The sequence below is a fragment of the Euwallacea fornicatus genome, chromosome 9 (assembly GCF_040115645.1).
Source record: "Euwallacea fornicatus isolate EFF26 chromosome 9, ASM4011564v1, whole genome shotgun sequence".
NCBI lineage: Eukaryota > Metazoa > Arthropoda > Insecta > Coleoptera > Curculionidae > Euwallacea > Euwallacea fornicatus.
Genome location: NC_089549.1, coordinates 2,375,749 through 2,399,733, shown reverse-complemented (window position 1 = coordinate 2,399,733; position 23,985 = coordinate 2,375,749). Strand labels below are relative to the sequence as shown.

At 37.0% G+C, this 23,985-nt stretch overlaps 2 protein-coding genes across 7 annotated transcripts; both read left to right on the top strand.

The window, feature by feature from the left end:
* The first annotated feature begins 2,044 nt into the window (after positions 1-2,044).
* Tango10 (transport and golgi organization 10) lies at positions 2,045-5,420 on the top strand. Of its 2 annotated transcripts, XM_066285750.1 has the most exons (8): positions 2,045-2,155; positions 2,814-3,023; positions 3,457-3,597; positions 3,676-3,855; positions 3,918-4,186; positions 4,258-4,463; positions 4,764-5,021; positions 5,081-5,420. In XM_066285750.1, the coding sequence occupies exons 2-8, from the start codon at positions 2,910-2,912 to the stop codon at positions 5,398-5,400; spliced, it is 1,488 nt and encodes a 495-aa protein (XP_066141847.1). In that variant the 5' UTR covers positions 2,045-2,155; positions 2,814-2,909; the 3' UTR covers positions 5,401-5,420. The 2 variants fall into 2 exon arrangements, with proteins under 2 accessions (XP_066141847.1, XP_066141846.1); XM_066285749.1 differs by lacking the exon at positions 2,045-2,155 and having other exon boundaries at positions 2,600-3,023.
* A 756-nt stretch (positions 5,421-6,176) lies between these two features.
* On the top strand, positions 6,177-21,542 carry na (sodium leak channel non-selective protein na). 5 transcript variants are annotated; one of them, XM_066285511.1, is made up of 28 exons: positions 6,177-6,420; positions 6,471-6,613; positions 6,663-6,848; positions 6,900-7,123; positions 7,188-7,319; positions 7,378-7,526; positions 7,718-7,965; positions 8,016-8,373; positions 8,428-8,786; positions 8,844-9,050; positions 9,100-9,308; positions 10,957-11,082; positions 11,301-11,483; positions 11,533-11,712; positions 13,196-13,448; positions 13,497-13,725; positions 13,778-13,925; positions 13,983-14,103; positions 14,156-14,455; positions 14,550-14,744; positions 15,698-15,915; positions 15,966-16,189; positions 16,254-16,390; positions 16,499-16,635; positions 17,830-17,986; positions 19,318-19,525; positions 19,841-20,004; positions 20,103-21,542. In XM_066285511.1, exons 2-28 carry the CDS (start codon positions 6,509-6,511, stop codon positions 20,211-20,213), a joined length of 5,268 nt encoding a protein of 1,755 aa, XP_066141608.1. In that variant the 5' UTR covers positions 6,177-6,420; positions 6,471-6,508; the 3' UTR covers positions 20,214-21,542. The 5 variants fall into 5 exon arrangements, with proteins under 5 accessions (XP_066141608.1, XP_066141609.1, XP_066141607.1 ...); XM_066285512.1 differs by having other exon boundaries at positions 6,178-6,420; positions 10,957-11,061; positions 20,100-21,542; XM_066285510.1 differs by having other exon boundaries at positions 6,178-6,420; positions 15,969-16,189; positions 20,100-21,542.
* Positions 21,543-23,985: the final 2,443 nt, after the last annotated feature.

Below are 23,985 nucleotides of genomic sequence, written 5' to 3'. Positions count from 1 at the left end.
TAGCCTAATTTGAAGATTCTACCAAATAAATCCATGTAGGAGTCTCGTCTTTTGCAGTAATTTTTATTTAGAATAGAAAAAAGTTACCATTTTGTTGAAAAGAAGAATTTTGCGATTTCTTTCGGATATTTCTTAAGAAAGGTACTTTAGCAAACATCATTTAACAAACAAAACACATGACTGAGTCTTAAATAGCCTAAACGCAAACAACGAGTAGCTAAAAATATCGAATATTGAATCGCCTATTCAACATTACTAGACTGAATTATTTTCAAACCGAGAAGAAATTGACTTTTTTCATGTTTTTACCTGAAAGGTAATTTTTTACCTGAGGGATAAGTACTCAATTTTAGTGTTGTATATTGGAAAATATGTTTAGCAGGGCTGCCTAAACTTCCCGCCATATTAAATTTACAGATTTTTCAGATAATTTTAAGCTTTCAACGATAATTTATTTGGTTTTAGTCACTGTTAATTCAGCAAAAAATACTTTTGAAAATTTGCTATCGCCTTTTTACACATTCTAAAAGAAATTAAAGAAATTAAAAATTATTTTAATTTTATCTAAGAAATAGCCTCCCAAAATATCTACATGTAATTTTAGAATATTCTGTACAACGTTTTTTCATTACAAAATGCCAAAATTAAAAAAATGTTTTCCCAGTTGAGTAAGACCTATTGGTTTGGTATTGGAACTATAAGAGTTTTATTGCGCCAGAAATAGCGCGGTGGGGAGTGGCATAGATGACTCCGGTCCTGATACATAAAATTTCCGAATATTTTCAGATTATTTCTAGACTAGTGAAACTAGACTGGTTCTAGTAAAATATAAATTTTCACAGCTAATGAGTAAGGAAACCAGAAAAACGATGACTGGCATGTCGTGATTAACTCTATGAAGCAAAACTGCAGCATTTCATACTTCAATTTTTCTAAAAACGAGTTAATATAAAACAATTCTTGAAACAGATACTGGTTTTTCATAAAATTTTCTATAAGTTTCCCAATTTAACCGAATCTGGATCTCATGTGGAAACTGAAATCCCCATGGATGTAGAACTAATTAGAACAAACTTTATGCGGTCTTCAACGTTTATTAGGGTAGAATTTACGGAATCAAATTTAAACCATGGTTAAACAACTTGGCCTTAATGGCCATCGGGAAATATTGGTAGGTTATGTCCTTTATAAATTAGGCAAAAGTGTATTAACTTGGTAACAAGGCTCCGATATAGTCAATCATTTTTCTAGATTTTTAAGTTTTTTTAATTTTTATTAGATTATCAAAGTCTTTAAATCTGAACGAAAATTGATGCTTATTAATTTTTTTATTTTTATATTAAAATAAAAAAAACGCAAAAGATGTTCTTGATGTTATGGTGAAGTATTTTTTTTGTAATAACCGACTGAAAGATTGATCTTAAACTAGGATTAACTCCAAAAATGTATATAAAAAAATCAAGGAGAGACTAGAAAGAGAATGTGAGTAGCGTAACCGAGTGAGTTCAATGTTCTGGGGTTCAGAGGCTTCTAAGAACACTGTAAATCATGCATAATTAAAATATTAGCCGAAATAAAAGTAAAAAAAATAAATCCAATACAAAAAAGATAAAATGAAGCTTAATAAACATACAAAATAACGCTCCCAGGTCCTCTACATTGGCTTGTGACAATTTCTTTGTTACCACCCAAAAATTTTAATAAGAACAACTGTCGTAGGACATCACCTGTCGGGTTCATCGGCAAAAGAACGAATATAAAGACTGTTCTTTGGATCCGGGGAAGAAAAGGTGAAGCTTATCAGGTGAGACAGCAATAAATAGAACTTTATTAGATTAAACCGGAAAAGAAGCTGTATAAGTTTCTATATATGTATGTATGTATGTAGATATTGGTAGCAAAAAAATCGTATATACAAGGTGGTTATTAAACATATGGCAAAAGTTCAAGGAGTTATTTTCTGGACTATTCTAAGAATATTGTAGCTTTTGATGGTTCTTTTATGAAAATTATCAAATCAGCAATCATTTATGTTTGGATCAATTCAGAAGAGTCGCGCGTCTGGTAGCGGCAATACCACTATCTGGTCTGAAAGTATATTTATTCTGAACCGGGTTTAAATGTCTATCAGTGCATAGTGATATTCTCAGTTAAGGTAGCTATATTCATGTAATCCGCGATATTTGGTATGTCCATTATTTACAGGATCCATCGGTGTCTGGTTTTTTGCTAACGATGTGGTAGCATGTTGGAAATTCAAGTTTATTGTTGCATATCTTTAAACTTGAAAGAATTGTTTAAATTTCGGATGTCTTGGAAAAACTCCCAAAGACGATAAGTACTTAATATTTAACGAAGTTCGAAATCAAACGTCTCTCCACACTCCATCACGACTTCAAACGTAAGGTCGTGCAGTTTGTACGAAACTTTTGTTCTGTTATTTGGTGTGCCAGCGATGATCCAGATTAGCTGATTTTCAACCAATCGGATTGATATCCGCTAATAGCCAGCCAATCAGATTAATTGAAAATTGACTGATAGGAATCAATTCAATTTGGATCTAGATTTGTCTCTCCGAAAATCCCTGGCATGTACAGCCACCTATTGTTTTTCTCAGATATCTTGTGTCGACCTTAATTTTAACCTAACCTCAAATTTCAATTTAGTTTTAAAAAACGCAAAATACCAAATTTATTGTATTTATGCGAATAAGCTCGATTTTACGTACAATAATAGCTATTAGAACGGTTTTTCATATATTCGTGTTGAAACGCTAATATCGCATATAGGAAGAACCATTCCATTTTCCATAGTTGCCCATTTGGATACAAGAGTTCCCAATAACGAATGTTCCTTGATTTGCCCATTATTCATTGTTCCTGCAACGATACAACGCTACTGTGTTGAGAATGTTTTTCCAAGAAGACAACATGTATATTATCAATGATACACCTGCCCAAGAACCTCGGAGTGCTTGCTCTTCTTCCTCGGATGATGAATATAATGATAACTGCCAGATTACCGTATGTGTTTACTGTTTAACTAATTCGTGAAGAGATGCATGAAATTCGAGAATTGTTTAGAACTTTACTGTGTATAGTTTAAACAGGGTGTTTCTGAATATATGTATTGTCTTTCAGCCATATAGTGTAAATTCTTCCATTTCAGTTCCATGAAACTAATTATAGCACAAATGACCTAGTGACAAGGATGTGTGGCTTTACTAACTTGTACTGTTACGATGTTGATATGTTTAGTATGGAATCTGTATGATTCAGATAGAAATTTTTTGCTTGTGATTGGACATAAAGGCAAATTTCCTTGTTGATGCATGTTCTTTTTTGTTAATTCTATGTCTTGTGTGTTTAATAAAGCTGGCCCTTTTTTGTTATTGTTTTAATTATAACTTTCTCATTTAGTTTCTTTTAATTTGTTGTTGACTGTTTTTATTTCTAGATCGATAATTCAGAAAATATATTAAAAGTCTTGAAGAAGTTATGGCAAGAGAAAAGTATGTGTGACGTTTATTTAAAAGTGGGCAATAAAGAATATGGAGCTCATAGATTTATACTATCTGCCACTAGTGATGTTTTCCAGGTATTTAGTTAGAGTTCTTTTGCGAATCCTTTGGTTTTCACTATCTGATATTGGTAAAAACTCATTTAAAAATTTCAGGCAATGCTGATGAACTCGGCCTGGTCAGAATGGAGAGAGTCACACATTGAACTTCAGGAATTACCAATTTGTGAGAATGTATTCTTTACATTTTTAGAATATTTTTATACCGGAAAAATTCTTATAACACACACAAATGTAATGCCAATACTAGCTTTAGCTGATAAATATTTAGTTAAGGTAAAGTAAACTATCTAATCAAAAACATTGAGAATTTGAGTTTGAATTATACATTCTTTCAGAGTTTAACACGAATTTGTATAATGTATATGTGCCGCCATGTTCCACATGCTGCTTATCACAATCAGTTGTCTTCTTGGTTACAATACAGCAATATTTGTGGACACACAAGAATTTTTAGTCACTGTAGAAACTATTTTAAATGGAATTTTGAGGCTGTAGCCAACACTTCTGACTATAACAACTTTGACTGTGATACCTTTCTGAAAATTATTAGTTCTAATGATGTCGTCGTTCATAATGAAATTATGCTATTTAACTGTGTTGTCAGGTAAGTGAATTCGACGTTTCTTCCAATCAGGACGCCGAAATCTGAAAGAAGACATGTTACTTTGCATTTAGATGGCTAGAATTGCAAAGAATGAAAATGGACAGAACTGAATGTTCACTACAGAACTATCTTACATTAGTGGAGTCTGTAATGATACACATAAGATTTCCAATGATGACCCCTAGGGAATTAGCAGATCTGTTATTATCACCACTAATAAAACAGCATAAAGAATTCTTTGTTGATAGAATGGCCATTGGAATGAAATACCATTCAGGTTAGTTACAAAGATAAAATAACATAAAAATTTTGTTTTTTTATGATTGTACAGGGTGATTTAATAAGGCATCCAAACTTTTCAGCACATTGTTGAGAATCCTCCTCAGAGCTCTAGAAATATAATTTAAAAAAATCATTTTTACTACTTTTCTCGCTATAGCGGTCCTATATTGAAAATACAACTTTTTTATTTATCTCTTCACTACTTCTTTCATTTTTGCACATTTTATTTGAACCTTTTTTATAGTTTAATTTGAGTTTATAGAAGGATTCTGCTGTGAAAAATGTTTTTTTATAGGTTACACTGATCAATTACTGCCATACTATAGTAAAGAGAAACATTTATTTACTCCTCGCCTCTACACGTCAGATAGCTACTCTGCATCTTTAAGTATAGAAAACTTCTGGAATTTGCAGAGTTATCATACCAGTACATTCGTATTTTCATCCCACTTATCTGCGGCAGAGCACCAGTCACATAACATAAGTGAGTGGGTGGTTGAGCTCTACCCGAAGGGAATACATTTTAAACGGTGTTATCTAATTGTGTGGCAAGGTAAATTGGCTTTAAAGAAGGTTTTTGAAGCGAAACAACACAAACAAGAACGATTTCAGGTACGCTAGAAGTTCCCGAAGAAATTCTCCGAACAGTTCGTCTCTCCCTGACTTGCAGAGACTACCCGGAGCCGGACATGCGTGTCAGGGTTTCTATTCTCATTTATGGAGTTCAAGGAGGTGTGGAGCATGTAATGGAGGTCGTAGAACGAGTACACCATTTCACACCGCAACATAAAATTCTGAACATAGATGATTTGATTCCGTTTACTGAGCTGAATACGGCAGCGGCGTTACAGCCGGTGCATGAGACGCCTTATCTTGTCGGTCCTAGTAGGGATCACTTAAAATTGAATATAGTCATTGCTCCCATTAATTAATATATTGGTTTTTTAACCTTTGTGTGGTGATTTATTTATCGATACGTCCAAGCCAAATACCAATTTTTTTCATTATACAGGGTTACTAAGATATTAGTTTCTTCTTTGAATGATCCAAACGAAATCCCGTCAAAAATTTATGAAAACTGCCATATTGTCAAGAAATATCAATTTTCTCAAGATTACTAGTCCTCAATCTTTTATTGAAGAATTTCGGATTTTTTTAATATGAGCAGGTTCTGGTTACTACAAAAAAAATATAATATATGAAGTTTTATTCTTTATTATTATAAGTGTAACATTCGCACCCGCGATTTTGAGATTTTAATTGTGCGTGAATGTGAATAACCCAAGATTAGGGAAAATGGATTAGATAGGTAGGTACATAAGGTACTTATATGATCTAGTTACGCCGATATTGGTTTATTTGAACTCTGAGAGTTGCTGAATAACAAGGTCTTCCCTTGGAGTACATACGTAGATACATACATACTCGGGGAGTAGAGCTTGAAAAATATGTTTTGAAAGGTAAAAGGAAGCGAAAGAAATGAATATTTTTAACCTTTTGGTAGGTCGAACCACAGGATATATTTCAACTACTTAAAACCGGTATAGAGGTTGACATTAAAAAGAAGTTATATCTGGAAAATTGCCTCGTCCTTAAATTCAAATTCTTCCTCAAAATTGAGTTACGCTGCTCCTTTAAATTACCTAAAAAGTGAGATGATTCCAGAACGCAGCTTACAATGGTGCGCGCTCTAAATTATCGATTTCCGCGCTCTGGACCTAAATATCATCTGGATCCCCACGATCCGGGAAAATCACAGTGGCGACAAATATTCCAAGATGTGCGTGTTAAAAACGATCATATAACGCCAATCAATGCATTATTAGCATTAAAGAACAGCACTAGCATGGTCTTTTATATTTGGGTGAAACTCTTCATATCTGGCTTTGTAAGAGCGAGCAAAGCTAATTTAAATTTCTCTGAGTTTTATCAAGGGTGTTTAGAAAAATAGCGTAAGTTTAATGTACGTATAAGGCTGAACCTTGAATACAGTGATTTTTAGACAAAATTTCTACCAAAATTATCACGGAACGCCTCAAAATGATGCTGGGCCGCAAGCAGAGCCTTAAAGGCGAGCCCGTGTTAGCTGATTACGGACCCGACGAAGCCTTTAACGAGAATGCTGACATCGAATGGGTTAATAAGGTAAGCACCACATGCGTAATACCCATGAAATTTATGGTATTACTCGTAGAGATGGGTCCGGCGTATAATGAGAAGCTGTGCGTTACTCAGTCTTGCCTCTGTCTGCAGTAATACTCCAAAAACCTTCGATCTGTTCCCTTTTATGCAAACAGCCACAATCACTGTTGATTCTGCTGTTGCCCTGCTCTTTACCGCTGAAATGATCGCCAAAATGCATATTCGCGGTATTCTTAAGGTTTGAGCCTCTTTAACGTTTAATTACTATTTAAACGCAGAATTTTTCTAGGGTGAAAAATCTTATCTCAAAGATCATTGGTGCCAGTTTGACGCCAGCATGGTTTTCTTTCTCTGGATATCCATCATCCTCCAAGTATTCGAAATAATTGGGATTGTTCCTGCTTACTCCTATATTTCGATCATACGAGCCCCGCGCCCTTTAATCGTAATCCGATTTTTGAGGGTATTTCTCAAATTCTCCATGCCTAAATCCAGAATTAACCAAATTTTCAAGTAATAAAACTTCGGAATTCAAATGAAATTAAGGATTTTTAGTGGAAATTTGTGTATTTTTTAGACGATCTAGTCAGCAAATCTACAACGTTACCTTATTTTTTTTGTTCTTCATGTCTCTTTACGGGCTGCTTGGCGTCCAGTTTTTTGGCGAATTGAAGAACCATTGTGTTATCAACAGTACCAAGGAACCCAAGTACACTTTGAACTTTAGGGTTTGCCGAATTTCACGCTAATAAATTAATTATTCACAGGGACGTGACAATAAATAGCTTGGCTATACCGGATACGTTCTGTTCCCTAGATCCAACCTCAGGGTATCAGTGCTCAATAGGAATGAAATGCATGAAAATGGAAGGAGTTTCTAGGTATATTATCGGTTTCAATGGATTCGATGAATTTGGTAAGTAAAATTCAGTAAAATAAAAGGTGAGAGTGTGCGTTTATAGCAACTTATTTTCTGTTGAATTCAGGTGAGTAGAAAATTGCTATTTTCCAGAATTTTGGAAAAATCTTGAAATTTACTCAGTAAGATCAGGCAAACAATAGTCATTTTTGAAAATTTTCTCCACGCGTTTTTTTGCTACCTTACAGTCACCAGCATCTTCACAGTATACCAGGCAGCATCTCAAGAAGGTTGGGTTTTTATAATGTACAGATCAATAGATTCATTACCAGCCTGGATGGCTGTCTCCTACTTCAGCACTCTCATCTTCTTTTTGGCTTGGCTGGTCAAAAACGTCTTCATAGCCGTCATCACTGAGACTTTCAATGAGATGCGGGTGCAATTTCAGCAAATGTGGGGCATCCGGGGCCAAATCAGTACTAGTTCTGCTTCACAGGCAAGCTAATGTCCTTTTTGATTTTCTGGTATCAGTAAAAATTGTTCCAGATTCTAGTAGGAGATGACCGGGGTTGGAAGTTGGTAACTCTTGATGATAATAAGCATGGCAGTACGGCACCGGATTTCTGCCAGAAAATATTGCAAAGCCCCTATTTCCGCAGTCTGGTAATGGGGGTTATTTTGGCTAATGCTGTGGTAACCGCATCGATGCGGTTCAACCATGATAAAACGCCCAGGGAGGTGTTTTATGAGAAGTACTATTTTTTGGAACTCGGCTTTACTGTTTTGTTAAACTTGGAGGCAATTTTTAAAATATGGTGCCTCGGGTGGAGGGGCTATTGGAAACACTCCATCCATAAGTTCGAATTGTTATGCGCAATGGGGACTACCATCCACGTCATACCTGGTGAATCATCCAACAAAAAAAATCTCCATAAAATCAATAATGAATTCTTTTCAGGCTTCTACATGACAGGATTCACATTTTTCCAGGTTCTCAGAGTAGTTCGCCTAATCAAGGCTTCGCCCCTCTTGGAGGACTTTGTTTACAAAATTTTCGGCCCTGGCAAGAAACTGGGCAGTCTCATAATATTCACCATGTGTTTGCTGATTATCTCCTCCAGCGTCTCCATGCAACTCTTCTGTTTCCTGGATTTCACAAAATTCGAAACTTTCTCCGAAGCCTTCATGTCCATGTTTCAAATCCTGACTCAAGAGGCCTGGGTGGAGGTCATGGATGAAACGATGTATAGAACGCCTTCCATGATTGCCCCCTGGGTGGCTTTTTACTTCATCATGTACCATTTGTTCGTTACTTTGGTGAGTTTGGTACTATGCAGTATTTCCAGGGTTTTCGAGATATGATCTTTGTTTCAGATTGTGTTGAGTTTGTTCGTAGCAGTTATTTTGGATAATCTAGAGTTGGATGAAGATATTAAGAAGTTAAAGCAGTTGAAGTATCGAGAGCAAAGTGCCGAGATTAAAGAGACTTTGCCGTTCAGATTGAGGATTTTTGAGAAGTTTCCCGATAGTCCTCTGATGGTGACCTTGCACAAAGTTCCATCGGATTTCAATCTTCCTAAGGTTTTAGTTCGGTCCTGATTTTTCTGTTGCATTTTAATATTACTTGCAGGTGCGGGAAAGTTTTATGAGGCAATTTGTCTATGAAACGGAAGATGAAGAGAATGCGGAAACCGGCATTAAAAGGCTTACAGCTGAGGAGATGTTCGATTCCAAGATTGTCTACAGAAAGCAACGGCCTTTGAATATTTTGAATAAGTTGCCCAAAGTTCGAAGCGTGAATATCAAGCTGAAGAAGACCACCGTGTCCCATATCATAAGGTTGGTATTGTAGGTACCGGAGTTTTGATCCTATAAGGAGATTTAAGTCAGCATTTCATACACATTCCCTGATCCAATTTAATTAGGTAATTTTCGGAATGAAATTTTTGTAGTAATCCCTGGGCTACATGTATTTTTTCTGATAATTCCCTTTAGTGCATCATTCAAGCATGTGAGATTAAGATAAAATATTTAGGATATATTTATTAAATTAATGTTTAGAGCCAAGTGAAATATACTAGAAATTGTGCCTATCAGAAGAATTTTTAAAGGACAACCAAGCAGTCCCAGTTTCTATTGCAGAGAAAATTATTCTTCATACTCATCTCATTCTTCATATTTCATACTCCTTTTCATACTATAAGATGAAAAATACTGTACTTCACAGTATTCATATCAGAACTTCTCATTCTGATGATATTTTCGGCACAATGAATACCTCACTTTAAAGGTTTTTTAAATCCGCGTAAATGTTGAGTTTTGATTTTTTAAATTCATGAATTCGTAGTTAAAAAAGATCTCATCGTATATTAACAAATTGTAATATGAAAGCTCGTTGCTTGCATTCTTCAGGTCATGTTACAGATTTTTGCACCGCCCTGCTCCAACAACTGCGAGGGGATGGGTGAGGAAAGGGGAGCGGGCGAGACATATCTTGTTTTAAAGGGAATTAAATTCGGTTTGTTATGGGACCTTCCTCGTTTGAATCAATTAAGTAGTTCATGAGAACTAAAAGTAACAAAATTTCTTGCAACTTGTGCCAATGAAGTAACCGTTGAAAATGTTCACTTTCAACTTCCTTGCAATTATAAACGCACTGTGCGCAATGTTCGCGATCATTATGGAGTACTTCGAAGTTATTTGTTGGCGCACGTCTTCTGAAGAATTGAGTTTGATCGCATAAAATTTGAAAATTTCAAATGCCCCCACAAGAAACAGTCCAATGGGGACAAATCAGGAGATTTTGCGGGCCATTCAGTATGATCTCGTCTTCCAATTCACCTGTTTTTGGGAGAAAGAAACTGATAATAGCAGGTTTTTCGAAGGGCCAAGTAAAATCTAAAAATATTATTATTAATACCTTTCCTTGTTCACTTTATTTATTAGCCAAATAATACGAGGGGGGTTCCATAACAAAAGTAATTCAGTTGCTTTTAAAAGAAGATCAACCCTCTCCCTTTCGCACCCGTCCCTTCGTATATTTAGGAACAGAGGAGGGGCATATATGAAAAACACGCGTACCCCTGAAAACTATAGTTTTCATGTCTGAGCATATTTTCATATATTCGTTTACAAGAAAAAAACCTGGGTGGAGACTTTTCAGTCTGCCAACCCATATGCTATTGAAAATGGTGCGAATGGCATTGAACTTGCCCAAAATTTTTTATCCTCTTTGTGCCGCAATGAAAATATTGAAGCATCACGAAATCATCATGTTCGTTGATTTTCAAAGAGCCACTATTTCATGAAATTCCGTAGTTTTCGACTTATCCATTTCAAACACTAGCGCGTAAATATACCATAATGTTAATAATACCAATATTTCGACAAAAGAGCTTTACTGCGAGAAACCATCGATTGCTCCAATACCAAAGATTTCCTCCAACTGTCACCCCATTCGAACTCTCGCATTGTCTTTATTTTCCAGCGACTCAAACAATCAAAGGCTCATGCTGGGGGATTCCTCCATCATTCCCGTTCCGGGCAGCAAAGGGCCCCTGAAACCTCAAGGGACTGTAAACAGTGTGAAACAGTTACGTATTGACCATAAGAAGTGAGTGACCCCAACTAATCGGCTACCAAAATTTAGTTCCACCGAGTAGTGAAATCATTGGCATGCCAAAATTCCGTAGATCCCCTAGAAGTAAAAACGATTTAGCTCTAGAAGAACAAACTTAAGACACTCTAGAGCACAAATTAATAAGAGAAGTCTCTTGTGTCTGGAGAAATTGGGCGACATTCTGGTTCAATTTAATTGTATTTTGGTCGTAGATTCGGATCCAGATCGATCAGACGCTCGGTTAGATCTGGCTCGATTAAACTGAAGCAAACCTACGAGCACCTCATGGAAAATGGCGACATTGGGGTTAATCGAGTGACTTCGGCCAGGGCTAGGCCTCACGATTTGGACATTAAACTGTTGCAGGCCAAGAGGCAGCAAGCAGAGATGAGGAGGTAAGGCGTAGGCGCTTCAATTCTTTTAGATTTACATTGCGGTATCTAGAAATCAGAGAGAGGAAGACTTGCGAGAAAACCACCCCTTTTTCGACACTCCACTGTTCGCAGTTCCCAGAGAAAGCAGATTCCGGAAGTTTTGCCAATTGATTGTGTATGCTCGATACGATGCCAGGCTGAAGGATCCTCTTACAGGGAAAGAGAGAAAGGTCCAGTACAAAACACTCCAGTGAGCGATTCTTAGGTTTTCCTATCCAGGTAGCAATGCGATGTGAGAAATGCGCATTTTTTTCTAAACGAAGAGCTCACGAAAATGTGTTTTCACATCATTACTGGCATTTTAGTAGGCCTTTTTACCTTTACAATTGAAGGCGAGATCTGAATAATCTAAGGGCACGTAAGAAATAGTGTATGGCATGTGGACAAAGAGCGTTTGTCGGCGTCTACTTAATAACGAACTGATATTCAGCTTGCCTAACAATCTTCATCATCAGCGGAACACATGTTCCTTTCTTCACTAGATACACAATATACTATTACGTGACTTGTATGCTTATGAGCTTCATGCATGGATCTTTGTGGCACGAATTCGGTCTTATTCAAGTCGCACCGCCACGACACACACCCCCCGTCACATGCACCCCGTAGAACTCGAATGGGCCCTTGTATCTCATGGTTGCATAAATGACGAAATGAACTGCCCCACAGAAGTTAGGGATATTGGGATACTTTGGGTGTTGCTCAGAGCCAGCAGCGGATTTTTTTTTAATGAAAAAATAAGTAAAAATTGTTTTTGATGATATTTTTTAATTTATTTAAGAAAACTAAAAAAAAATAAAGAACTTGTTCGAAGTCGAAAATGACCTAAAAATTACACCTTGAAAATTTAGTGCGTCATGTGGCCTCCATTAACGTGTGATTTTTAGCGCACCGACAAAGTGAGGCAGATGAAAGGTGAGGTCATTTAAAGGAAAAAAACTTCATATAAACATATGTCCGATTTACATTAGTGAGGGATGTAGAGACTTCAAAGTTTTCTACATATTACCTCTTTATTACTAAAAATTTCACAAGTGAGACAATTAAAAGTTAAAATGTCACACCGGTTGGTCAAAATATCCTTCTGATGATGAATTTTTCACCCGAATCAACCTATCTGGACGATTTCTTATATCATCAACCATCCGTATTCCATCTAACTGTTGTTTAATTTTTATCATCCCTTGGTACACAATTTGTTTCGTATGACCCAAAAAATAAAAATCCGAAGGACTTAAGTCAGGAGACCGCGGTGGCCGTAAAACTGGACCAGCATTAGTATATGTCTGTATGAAGTTTTTTTCTTAAAACGACCTCACCTTCCATCTGCCTCGATCTATCGATGAGCTAAAATATCACCCTGTATAACTGCTTCGCATCATCTTGACTTACTTTCAATGATATGATTTATCTTGTCTTGTGGTAAACTTTTCCATAACTGTGGAGGAACTTCTCTAAGATGTGGGATTATTTAGGGGCGATGTTCGACAACATTCCTTTGCAACATGTCCCACACATGTTCAATGGGGTTCAGGTCAGGCGATCTTGACGGAAGCGGCAATTGCTCGAGCATGCTATTTGTTATTTATTAAGATTTGACCATAATTTGGGGAGCAGCATATAAACGTCGGCTCTCTTCCCAGAGATCAATCTTAGTCTTAAATCAATTTCAGCAATTTTTTGAGTTTGGTCACGTATTTGGATTGGGTGATGATCACCATGACTACATTGTCCTGCCTCTCGATGATGTTCGAAACTCCCCATTATCGCGTAATGGAGAACCCCAGTCTGCAGGTGGCAGAATACGGATTTGTCATCTTCATGAGCATGGAGCTGGCCCTAAAAATTTTAGCCGATGGCTTATTCTTTACCCCTAAAGCTTACGTCAAAGACGCAGCTGCGGTTTTGGATGTGTTTATCTATCTCGTAGGTCTTCCAGATCAGAAATTTCTGTGCTACAAGGAGAAGTTTTAGGTGAGTTTAACGTTTCTGTGCTGGATGCCAAAGAGCGTTCCGCCCAACTCAGGCGCTCAACTATTGATGATTTTACGTTGCCTAAGGCCTCTAAGGATTTTCACTCTTGTCCCTCACATGAGCAAAGTTGTCTATGAGCTATGCAGAGGCTTTAAAGAAATTTTGTTGGTCTCCACTCTGCTAATTTTGCTGATATTTATATTCGCCAGCTACGGGGTTCAGTTGTATGGTACCTAATTGTCTGCGATGGGCATAGTGGATGTTTGAACGGGCTGTTTTAGGGGGGAGGCTGGCCCGATGCAACGACCCTAATATCACCAGGAGGGAGGACTGTCATGGTATATTCTGGAGGCGGGTGTTTGTCACTAAAATGAAAGTGCAGCCCGGGGAAAATGAGACTTATCCTCAGATCCTAGTACCTCGAGTATGGTACTACTTTCAAGAATATTTTTTACTGCTTCTTAATGTCTTTTTTAACGATGTTAGGGCAAATCCTAGAAGATTCAACTTCGACAATATAGGCGATGCAATGTTGACATTATTCGAAGTCCTGTCTTTCAAAGGGTGGCTGGATGTTCGGGATATTTTAATTAAGTCTCTTGGTCCAGTGAGTAAATTCCATAACAATCTGATCCGAGTCCACCAAGGACTGTTTCCAGGTCCATGCCATCTACATCCACATCTACATTTTCCTGGGATGTATGATAGGATTGACGCTGTTCGTAGGTGTGGTTATCGCGAACTATTCGGAAAATCGAGGAACAGCATTGCTGACCGTCGATCAGAGAAGATGGTGTGACCTAAAGAAGAGGTTGAAAATTGCCCAGCCCTTGCACTTGCCGCCCCGACCGGATGGGAAGAAATTCAGGGCTTTCATCTACGATATCACTCAGAATTTGAAGTTTAAAAGGAGTATTGCTATTTTGGTGTTGGTCAACTCTGCCCTGCTCAGTGTTACAGTGAGTCATAGTTTTTGTAACTGATGTCCTTTCCATAGATTTCGACACTTGTCCTCTTTGCAAAATTGTTAATAAAAAAATATTCAATTTATAGTGGGAAAAGGACGATCCGACAACCGACACTTTAGTCACAATTTCAATGATTTGCACTCTCATATTTTTGGGGGAGGTTATAATGAAGAATATCGCATTTACCCCCCGGGGTTACCTCCAGTCGCGGAGAAACCGATATGATTTGTTCGTAACCGTAGTTGGAGTAATTTGGATGTTCTTCCATATCATGTTGAAAGTAAGTACCAGAACATCGAAATAAAGCGGCTTTGCAGGGCGACGTTGTCGACTTACCGGGTTGTTCAAATTTGAGGCTCATCGCCGGGATCTCGAAAACTATGAAAGATAAAGCGGTGCTTAGATAGGGGGAAGTTGCGGAATTAAATACACAAGAAAATGCTGCTTTGAAATGAAATTTTAGATATTCCTAGGAGTTTTAGAAATATTGAGAAAAACTGATAATTTACATAATCTCTTTCGTTATTTCCTGATATTCATTAGCAAAATACTTTAAAATGACAATAAAAACACTTTTCGTCCTATGAAATAGCGCCTTACAATTTTCGTATGCGACGTTTCGACTTTATGCCACCATCAACTTAATATTTGTAAGTATAAATGCATACACATATATAGATTTTTTAACTTTTATAAGGTTTTTAAAATTTTATATAAAGATTTATTTGAGAGCGAAAATATTTTCAGAAAAAAACAATAAAGACCAATAATTTCCTGCGTCTCTTCGACGCAGCTATTTCCCTCATAAATTTCGTTTTTCTAATTAATTTTAAAATACCCTGTATAAAAGATCAAATTTTGTAGTTCCAATTGGAAATATGAAAATTTTGTGTGGTTTTGAACAAAATATGGTCTCAGTTAAAATTCAGTGGCGGATCAACTTTTTTTTGTCATCTAAATAATATCTGAAAATCCCAGCTATCCCGATATACATATCTCGACTTTGTTACAATTTAATTGCGAATTCTTCTGCAAGACCTCCTGAAGGTGCCTTGAAGATATTTTATGTCGCAGCTTTTAATATGAATTAAACATATCCGAAATGAAGCTCTTAAAGGAATCAATGGATTTTTAATACTACCAACGAAAGCTTTATTAGGCTTAAAGGTTAATTTGTTATCATGTCAGATTACTTTAACTAAAAAAAAATATATATGTATACATCATTTTTAGAACGATTTAACCTATTTTATTGGATTCATGGTGGTGGTTCTTCGTTTCTTCACCATAACTGGGAAACATGCCACCCTTAAAATGCTGATGTTGACCGTTGGGGTGTCCGTATGCAAGAGTTTCTTCATTATCTTCGGCATGTTCCTGCTTGTCTTTTTCTACGCTCTAGCTGGCACTATATTGTTCGGCACTGTGAAGTACGGAGAAGGCATTGGGAGGTGGCACTTTCAAAGCAAATCGTAGAAAATTATTAAAGGTGCGTTTCCAGAAGAGCAAATTTCCAGTCCCCTGTTACTGGAGTTGCAATGTTATTTCGAATCGTCACTGGAGAGGACTGGAATAAAATAATGCATGACTGCATGATACAACCTCCTTACTGTAGTCCTGCAGCTAACTATTGGGAGACTGACTGTGGAAATTTCATGGGATCTCTCATTTATTTTTGCACATTTTACGTCATAATCACCTACATCGTATTAAATCTCTTGGTGGGTAAGTCTCCCCTGAAACTAAATATTTCCTTCAGATCTTCAGAGTGCTTTACTTCCTCTTGCAGCTATTATAATGGAGAACTTTTCTTTGTTTTACTCTAACGAAGAAGACGCTTTATTATCTTATGCTGATATCAGAAACTTTCAGAATACCTGGAATGTTGTTGATATTCATCAACGAGGAGTTATACCAGTCAAGAGAGTGAGTCATCCGTGCAAGTTAGAAATTTCTTCCTATAACAAAGAAAATGATATGGGTTTTGGTTTTTGGTATTTCATCCGACACTTAGGTATTTGCATATTTCTTTAGGTAAAATTTATTCTTCGGCTTCTGAAAGGCAGATTGGAGGTCGATCCCCAAAAGGATCGAGTCCTGTTTAAGCATATGTGCTACGAATTGGACAGGCTGCACAACGGGGAGGATGTGACATTTCACGATGTGTTAAAGTGAGTTCGGTTTAACGTATTTTTTACGAATATCGGAAAATTGAAATGTGTATAGCTGTTTTGACGAATTTCGAAAAGAAAGACTAAATGGCGAGCGTAGAACCTTTTCCATGACCTCTCACTGAAACGATGTGGTTCATTGCAAATCAGCTCAGTTCCAGTTAGATTTTTTAAAACGCCATTAGGTGCTGCTTTAAAGATTATGAAAATTTCATTTTCAGATTCAGAGATTTCATAAAAAGTAGCAATTTTATGGAAAATTTTGTAATTTTTTTTTGTAATCTAAAAATAAGAAAAAACCCTCAGACATGATGCGCGGTATCGAGCATAACTGGTAAATGGCATCGCATCGCTGTTCGTAGAAATTTATCAATTTTTCGTGACATTTTCTTTTACGTTGCATAGTACAAAAAAATTGTTTTCTAACATGATCGTTCGTCAATAGTTCTAGAAGAAACAGTTTTTTTTGTACATTAAAATCGGTGAAGACGCTTCGGAGGTCTCAAAAATGACTGAAAATTAGCCACTTTGACTGTTTTTGTGCGCAGTTTAGATATAAAACAGACCTAAAATCTCGCTCATTTTGTGAACGACTTGGGTTTGATAGCGTTTTTAATGCATTCTGCTCCGTTGGTTAAGGCTCAAATTGTTAATATGCTGTTAAATTTAACACCTAGCTAGTTTCTATTGAAAGCAAACATTTGACCAACACTCAGATTTTACCTAAAATTTCTATGGAAAATGGTCTGATGTTAAAGTTGACGACAGACCTATAATTTGGCCCAAAGGCATTTGGCTTTCAGCTGCCAATTAAAGTAACGATATTGTTATGACAATCTACGAAAGTAATCGAATTCAACTTGATTGCTAAATGGCAATGTGGCGCCTATCTTTTGTTTCAAAACACGCTATTGAAACTCGCATTGTGGAACGTGCAAGAAACAAAAAATTTAATGGATCTGGGTAAACAAGGTTGCCATGTGCAGCAAGAAACTTGCCGTTTAAGGGGCTGTTTTAGCCCAGTTAAGCTATAGGACTTTTGGTAAACCTATAATTTGATTTCATATTTTACCTAAATTTTATCATTTTACGTATCTATCCAGTTCCTTCCGCGATATGCTCTTCAATATTTTTGAAAAATTGATAAAAAAAACGATATAATAATTACTTGTAATGTGTTAATTCTCTTTTCAGCATGTTGTCATACAGAAGTGTTGATATAAGGAAAGCATTGCAGCTGGAGGAGTTGTTGGCAAGAGAAGAGTTTGAGTATGCAATAGAGGAAGAGGTGGCGAAGCAAACCATCCGAACTTGGCTGGAAGGGTGTTTAAAGAAAATAAGATCGACAAGTGTAAGTGCAACTGTCCTGATTCCTATTGCGTTTTCACATTGCCATAATTCATTCAGGCTGAGAGATAAGAAATAGATGCGCAGGAGGTCTGAAAATTCCGCTCGAGCATAATTTTTCAGTTTTTTTCAAAATTTTTTTTAATTTCTAAAACGCTTATCACCACTGTCACGATATTAAAATTTCCAGAAAAGTGTCTCGTTCGGAGCACAAAAATGTGTAGGGAGGTAAAGGGACGCCTGATCTTGGCCATCCTTATACCTTCCCTCTATTGCCTGTCAATGCATTTACGCTCACTTGGGGCCCCTCTCTATGCGACACATAATATTTCATTAAATGTTCAACCATCTTTGACTAAATTATTTTGATTTCCCTGTTTGATATTCTATTTTTAGTCTTCTCGGTCATTATCGCTTACAAACGAAAAAAAAAACACATGATAGTTATATCAATATGTTGTTCGCATTCAAAGACTATCGTCAGTGCAATGATTTTTCAATTCATTTTGCCTCCACAAACTGAACTTGCAATGTTCTTTCAATGAACTTTATCGCAATTAACCTTGAAATAATACTAAATGAAAAGCACAGTTTGTCCTTACATTGCACGTTCATCCAGATAAAAGAGATCGTTTTAACACTGAGAGTTAACTAGGTACGAGGAAGGTAGTTCCAGAAGTACCCTACCTGACACTTAAAGGAAATTAAAAAAATATATATATTATATTATTTCTCAATGTAGCGTCCTGTGAGATTCACATACTGTCCTCAGTAATGTTCTGTGACTTTTATACCCTGTTTATAGTAAGAAGGTTCAAGTGTTTCCAAATGGGCATCGATCTTGGACTCCCCATTTTCATTATTGGCAAATGGTTTTCCACCGAACCATTTTTTCAAGTTTAGAAAATAATCCGAGAGGGCTAAATCTGGCCAGTAGGCTGGTCAAGGAGAAAATTCGAAACCAATTTGGTTGATTTTCGTCACGGCGATGACGAAAGTGATGGACTGGTGTGTTGTCTTGATGAAACGACACATTCTTTTGCACCAAATGCCTTTTCCTAATTTCTCCGCTGAAACACTGTACTCAATTTGTATAATATTTTAAAACCCTTCATTTAAAAAGGGCTCCAAAACAAACACAAATCGACGTGGTACTCTCAAACTTTAAACATGAGTTTTTTGGGGTGAGGTCCTTGTAATATAGGTCAATTAAAAAAAAATCACCGTCTACGTGTCTTCTGGCACTCTCCTCGCACGATAGTTTGATCCAAATCCAGATAATTTTTTCACGTAGTTCTCTTATCCATTTTTCATCTCTTTCTGTTTGGTACCTAGAAACAGCAAAACAGTCTGATAGCTGGTTTAAGAGCGACAAATGAGGTGGTTTCCACGCCAGAACAGCTAGAAGAAGCCAGGATCAATAGACCTGTCGCAGAAAAGGAGCAGGAACAGGAAATTGAAACCAAAGAAAATGAGCTGCCTGTTGCCAGGAAGCAAAAGCTCGTTAATTTGCCCAGATCAGATAGCATTGGAAGCGGCTCAGGTAAGCTGCAGCCTCATCCTATCATCATTCATTGACACATTGACATTGGAACAATCCAAAAAGGCCGAAACATCGGCAGATTGCTTGTTGTTTTATGCGTTTTGTGGGAATTCTAACGTTTTGTTCGGTGGTTACCAAAATTAAACAATTTCTTGGAAGGTACATAATTAACTTTAAACGGTTAATTAATCCTATAACTGCTAATATACATGTCAACTTTGAATGACCTATTATTTTAATTGGTTGTATATGCACTTAAATCTATTAATGACGGGTTATTTGCATTTCATGTACAAGTTAAGCTTTATTCTTAAGGGCGAAAATACCTGGCGCCCACCTTGTCGGATCCCTCGGCTAGACAGGAAAGGGAGAAAGTTCAACAAACGAAGAAGAAAAACAACACAGTGAGGCCCAATCCACCCGTTAACAAAAACGTTGTTCACTTAAACGACAGCGAGCAAAGTAAAATCCCTAGAGAGGTAAATGCCTGCTTGACCATTTCGATCGTCCAGAAAGATTTAGAGCTGACGTTTGTGATATTTTCTGCTCTTTAATTTCGGCTCATTATCCACAGCAGATACAAAACAACAAAACGACATCAATTCCCAAGCAGAGCAACGCAATCCAGGAGATCAAAGACTGGTGGAACGATCAGTTGGCTTACCAGTCATCCAGTGAAGAGGAGTAAAATGAGGTGTTTGTGAAAGACTGACAAAACGAAGATACAAGGGAATGGGATATCCCTCGGCGGTGCTATGGAACGTACAGTCGAGAATATACAGGGTGGAACATGTCATCAAGGAGATGTTTCAGGGGGCGCTAGCATTCTGCAAAATAATGAACAAAAGCTGATGGAACCGTGGTCAAAAACGCACCATTTTCTGACATTCAGGGGGGTGGCGAAGTTTCACGTTGTTGCGTTTTTTACGTATTTCTCGGGATAGATTTTTGAAAACGTAAAACGTCAAAAACCAAAATAAATTTATTGAAGCGGTCGAAACTCTGCCATGGCGTTCCAAACTACAGATCGGAACGTGCAAGCTGGACTATCTTAATTTGCGTCAATAGACATTTTTGCCGATTACTACGAAAATGGCGTAAACTACCGCAAGAGGCCGAAAAGCTCAAGAATCGAATGAGGAATTTAAGTTTGGCATCAAAGTCGGTACTGGACGTTCCGAAAATAAGACGCGAAGCATAAAATGGTACGTGGCGCAAGAAAACGTAACACCCCGTCTAGTTTTCAATAAAGTAGCTGTTCGAAATTGCAAAAATTGCACTCAACGCATAGGTGGGAAAGCGCAAACAATGAGAAAAAAACTGGAAACTTTGCCACCCTGTATATCGAATATTGCGCGTTTTTGACCGTGGGTCTGTTCACATTCCTGTATTATTATGCAGAGTACTGTCGCCCCCTGAAATGTCTCCGTGGTAATACGTTTACACCATGAATATGGGACTTGAATTGAAAGCTTAAGTGGTTTCCTCAATTAAGAGTCAGAGGGGTCAAAATCACGTTGTTGCTAACTAGGTATCTTAATAGAATTGTCGGAACTGGGAATAAAAAATACTTTAGATCCGTTTCTTTAGTTTACTTAATAACATCAGCAATACGCCCAAATTTAAATAAACATTTTCCATATTCGTAACCCGGTTTGTTCAATTATCGTTCTTTTAGCCGATAACACTGTAAACTAATTTTTTATTCAACGGTTTTTATTTGGTTATTTGATTTGATGTCAACGAAAAACATGTTTCAATTTTTCTTATACTTACAAATCAATTATGTATTTTGTGGTTTTGGGGTGTTAATTAAGTTACACGTGTATGTACCTTTGATGACCAAAAATTCTGTGTATTTACTACGTTCAACAGCAACAACAAAAATCATGACTCAAATGGAATTTGAACTTTTGTGACGATCTTTTGTTGTTTTGCTTTTAAGTTTGTATTATGAATGTCTTAAGCACTTTATCAGGAACATGATTCAGCAATAGGAATGTTGCAATGAAGATTACATTAGCTAGTTCTTTAGCGTTCGTGATGGTTATGTTCCCATTAAGGAGGGCAGCATGTTTATAATTTGGATCACACTTGGGTGAGATAAAGAATCTCAGTTCAAACAAAATCAGCATAGTTTTCGGTTAATGAACTCTTCTTAATTGATTTAAGATAACGACCGAAAAGTTTTCGGAAAGCCTTCCCTGTATTAAGGCAGTACCCTAGCCCTGATTGACGATTAAACAGGACAGCCTTTAGGTCGATAAGTTTAACCTCAACGCGTAACACCCCAAATATATCACCTTGCACCCTAAAAGGTTTTAACCGCTTGAGGTCCTAGAAGTAACTGCTCGTGTAGTAGATGCGCGCGCAACCAAACTTGGAATCACACAGTAATTATGATAAAACAGTATTACACTCGAAAAGAATCATTTAAACATAAAAAGCAGTTTATCTGAAAAAGTTTTATTATAGGAAAAAATTCTAAAATACAAAAAAAAAAACAAAAACTTCAAGTTTATTTGAAAGTTGATCTTTGGATCCTCTCTGAGTTGACCGAAGTACTCGATTTGACCAACCAAGAAAATTTGAGCAGGATAGGCACAAGAAGGGTCCGAATGAAGTCTCGAGAACTTACGGAAACGTAAAAAGGGATCATTAAAACATAAATCTCAATTAGGCGTCGAAACATCAGGGGCACGTCTGCGGTGAATTCATGATCGAAGGCGTGATGATGATCACACGATTACATGATCGGAGTGTGAATAGTCCTGATGGCCTAATCAATGCCCTACGTTCATTGGTTCACCGTCTCCTGCGAGACTTTGTTTTCGAATACGTATCTGAAATTTTTGGTAGGAAAGGGCCGATTTCCAAAACTCGCACATTTTTAACGTGAATTCGATAGTCGATTAAAATTATATCAATCAGATGCATACTCGTTCGAATCATTCATTCAAATTGAAGTGCTATAGGAGATACAACCGAAGCTAGACTAGTCCTGGCAAAAAGCTCTTTCAAGCACATCTAAGTAGTTATTTCCAGGTAATTGCGAGATCTTCAAGAACCGAAAGAAATTCCTTAGGACACTTGAAGATTCAAATTTGAAAACTTGAGTAACACTAGAAAGTCAAAATACTGCTGCATAAATTTCTCAAGTTTAGTTAGCAACATTGTTTGAAAACATTTTCCGAGCGATCTCTGGATTTCCGAGACACTTGAGAGGAATTTTCTCTTGGTAATACATTTGACTTTCCAACAAATTACTCTCTTGGTACTTTTGGATAAGTTTCATATTTCCTGAAACAATTCGAGGAATTTTCCTTGAAGTCCTTAAAATATTTCTAGAGGGCCTTAAGAGCTTTTCTTCTTATGTGTTGATTCGAAGGACCTTTGAGACCTACCTATCATTTGCTTAAAGATTTTTGGGATTATCGAGTACATTTTGTTGCTATTTTTACGTTTCTGGATTAAAGCTGTTCTGGAAATTTCCAGAAAGCTCTTTTTTTTAACTCTGTTAGGTAATTGTTCGTTTTTACTCTTTTAGACCCGGTTTCGGGTGTTCTTCATCTAATTCTGAAAAGTTTAAGTATTCCCCATATAGTCTTTTTTTATTCGACAATTTTTAATTTCCCAGGAAGATTTCTCTACAGGTATCGACTTTTCCGGAATCACAGCAAAGCTTAGGTTGTTTAGACTGTTGACAGACTTTTATTGCTTCGAGACGAGGACATTCTAAGTTTTAAGTTTTTGGATTTCGTTAGTACTCCTATTTAATCTCCGATGCTCGTCCCCTATCCGCCTCTGTGACCCGGGGGAGAGGGCCGAAATTGGTGCGCTCCTCCCAGAGGAGACCAATTGGTGGAGTAGAGAATCCCTAACGCTTAATCTATTCCAAAAATTGCCTACTGAAATTAATTAAAATTTTGTTTAAGACTAGAGCGTTTGACAAGCTGAAAATGATTGATGAGTTTTGATTCATTTGAGTTTTTGCTTTTCACCACAAACTTGAGGAATTTGTCATTTGCACCGAGAGTTCGCGCTAGGAGGACAGTTGCCCTGTTGTCGATTTTCGTCTCTTAAAGACGTACGTAAAAGCTTTCCATTACTGCTTTTCTTATCTCTTCAACAGAGCCGCAATTCCGTCGAATGATAAGGCCATAATGAAGGTTCATCCTTTTAATAAGGAGGTCTGCTCATTTGCCTTTCCCACCTAATTTAGCCGTCTTTTTGATGTTTTGCATTCTCATGTCCAGGCACTTTTGTACGTGACTCATATTTCTTGAAAGCAAATTTATTTCCATAAGGTTCACTGTCTAAAATAGCTTTGAAAGTTGTGGTATGACCAACAACAAAACTACGGGCCGTCACAGCACTTCACTAGTTGACCTGACGCCATTGTATTTTGAGCAAGAAATAATGAAGAAGGAGACCCGAAATCAGCTTCACAGTTTTTCTAG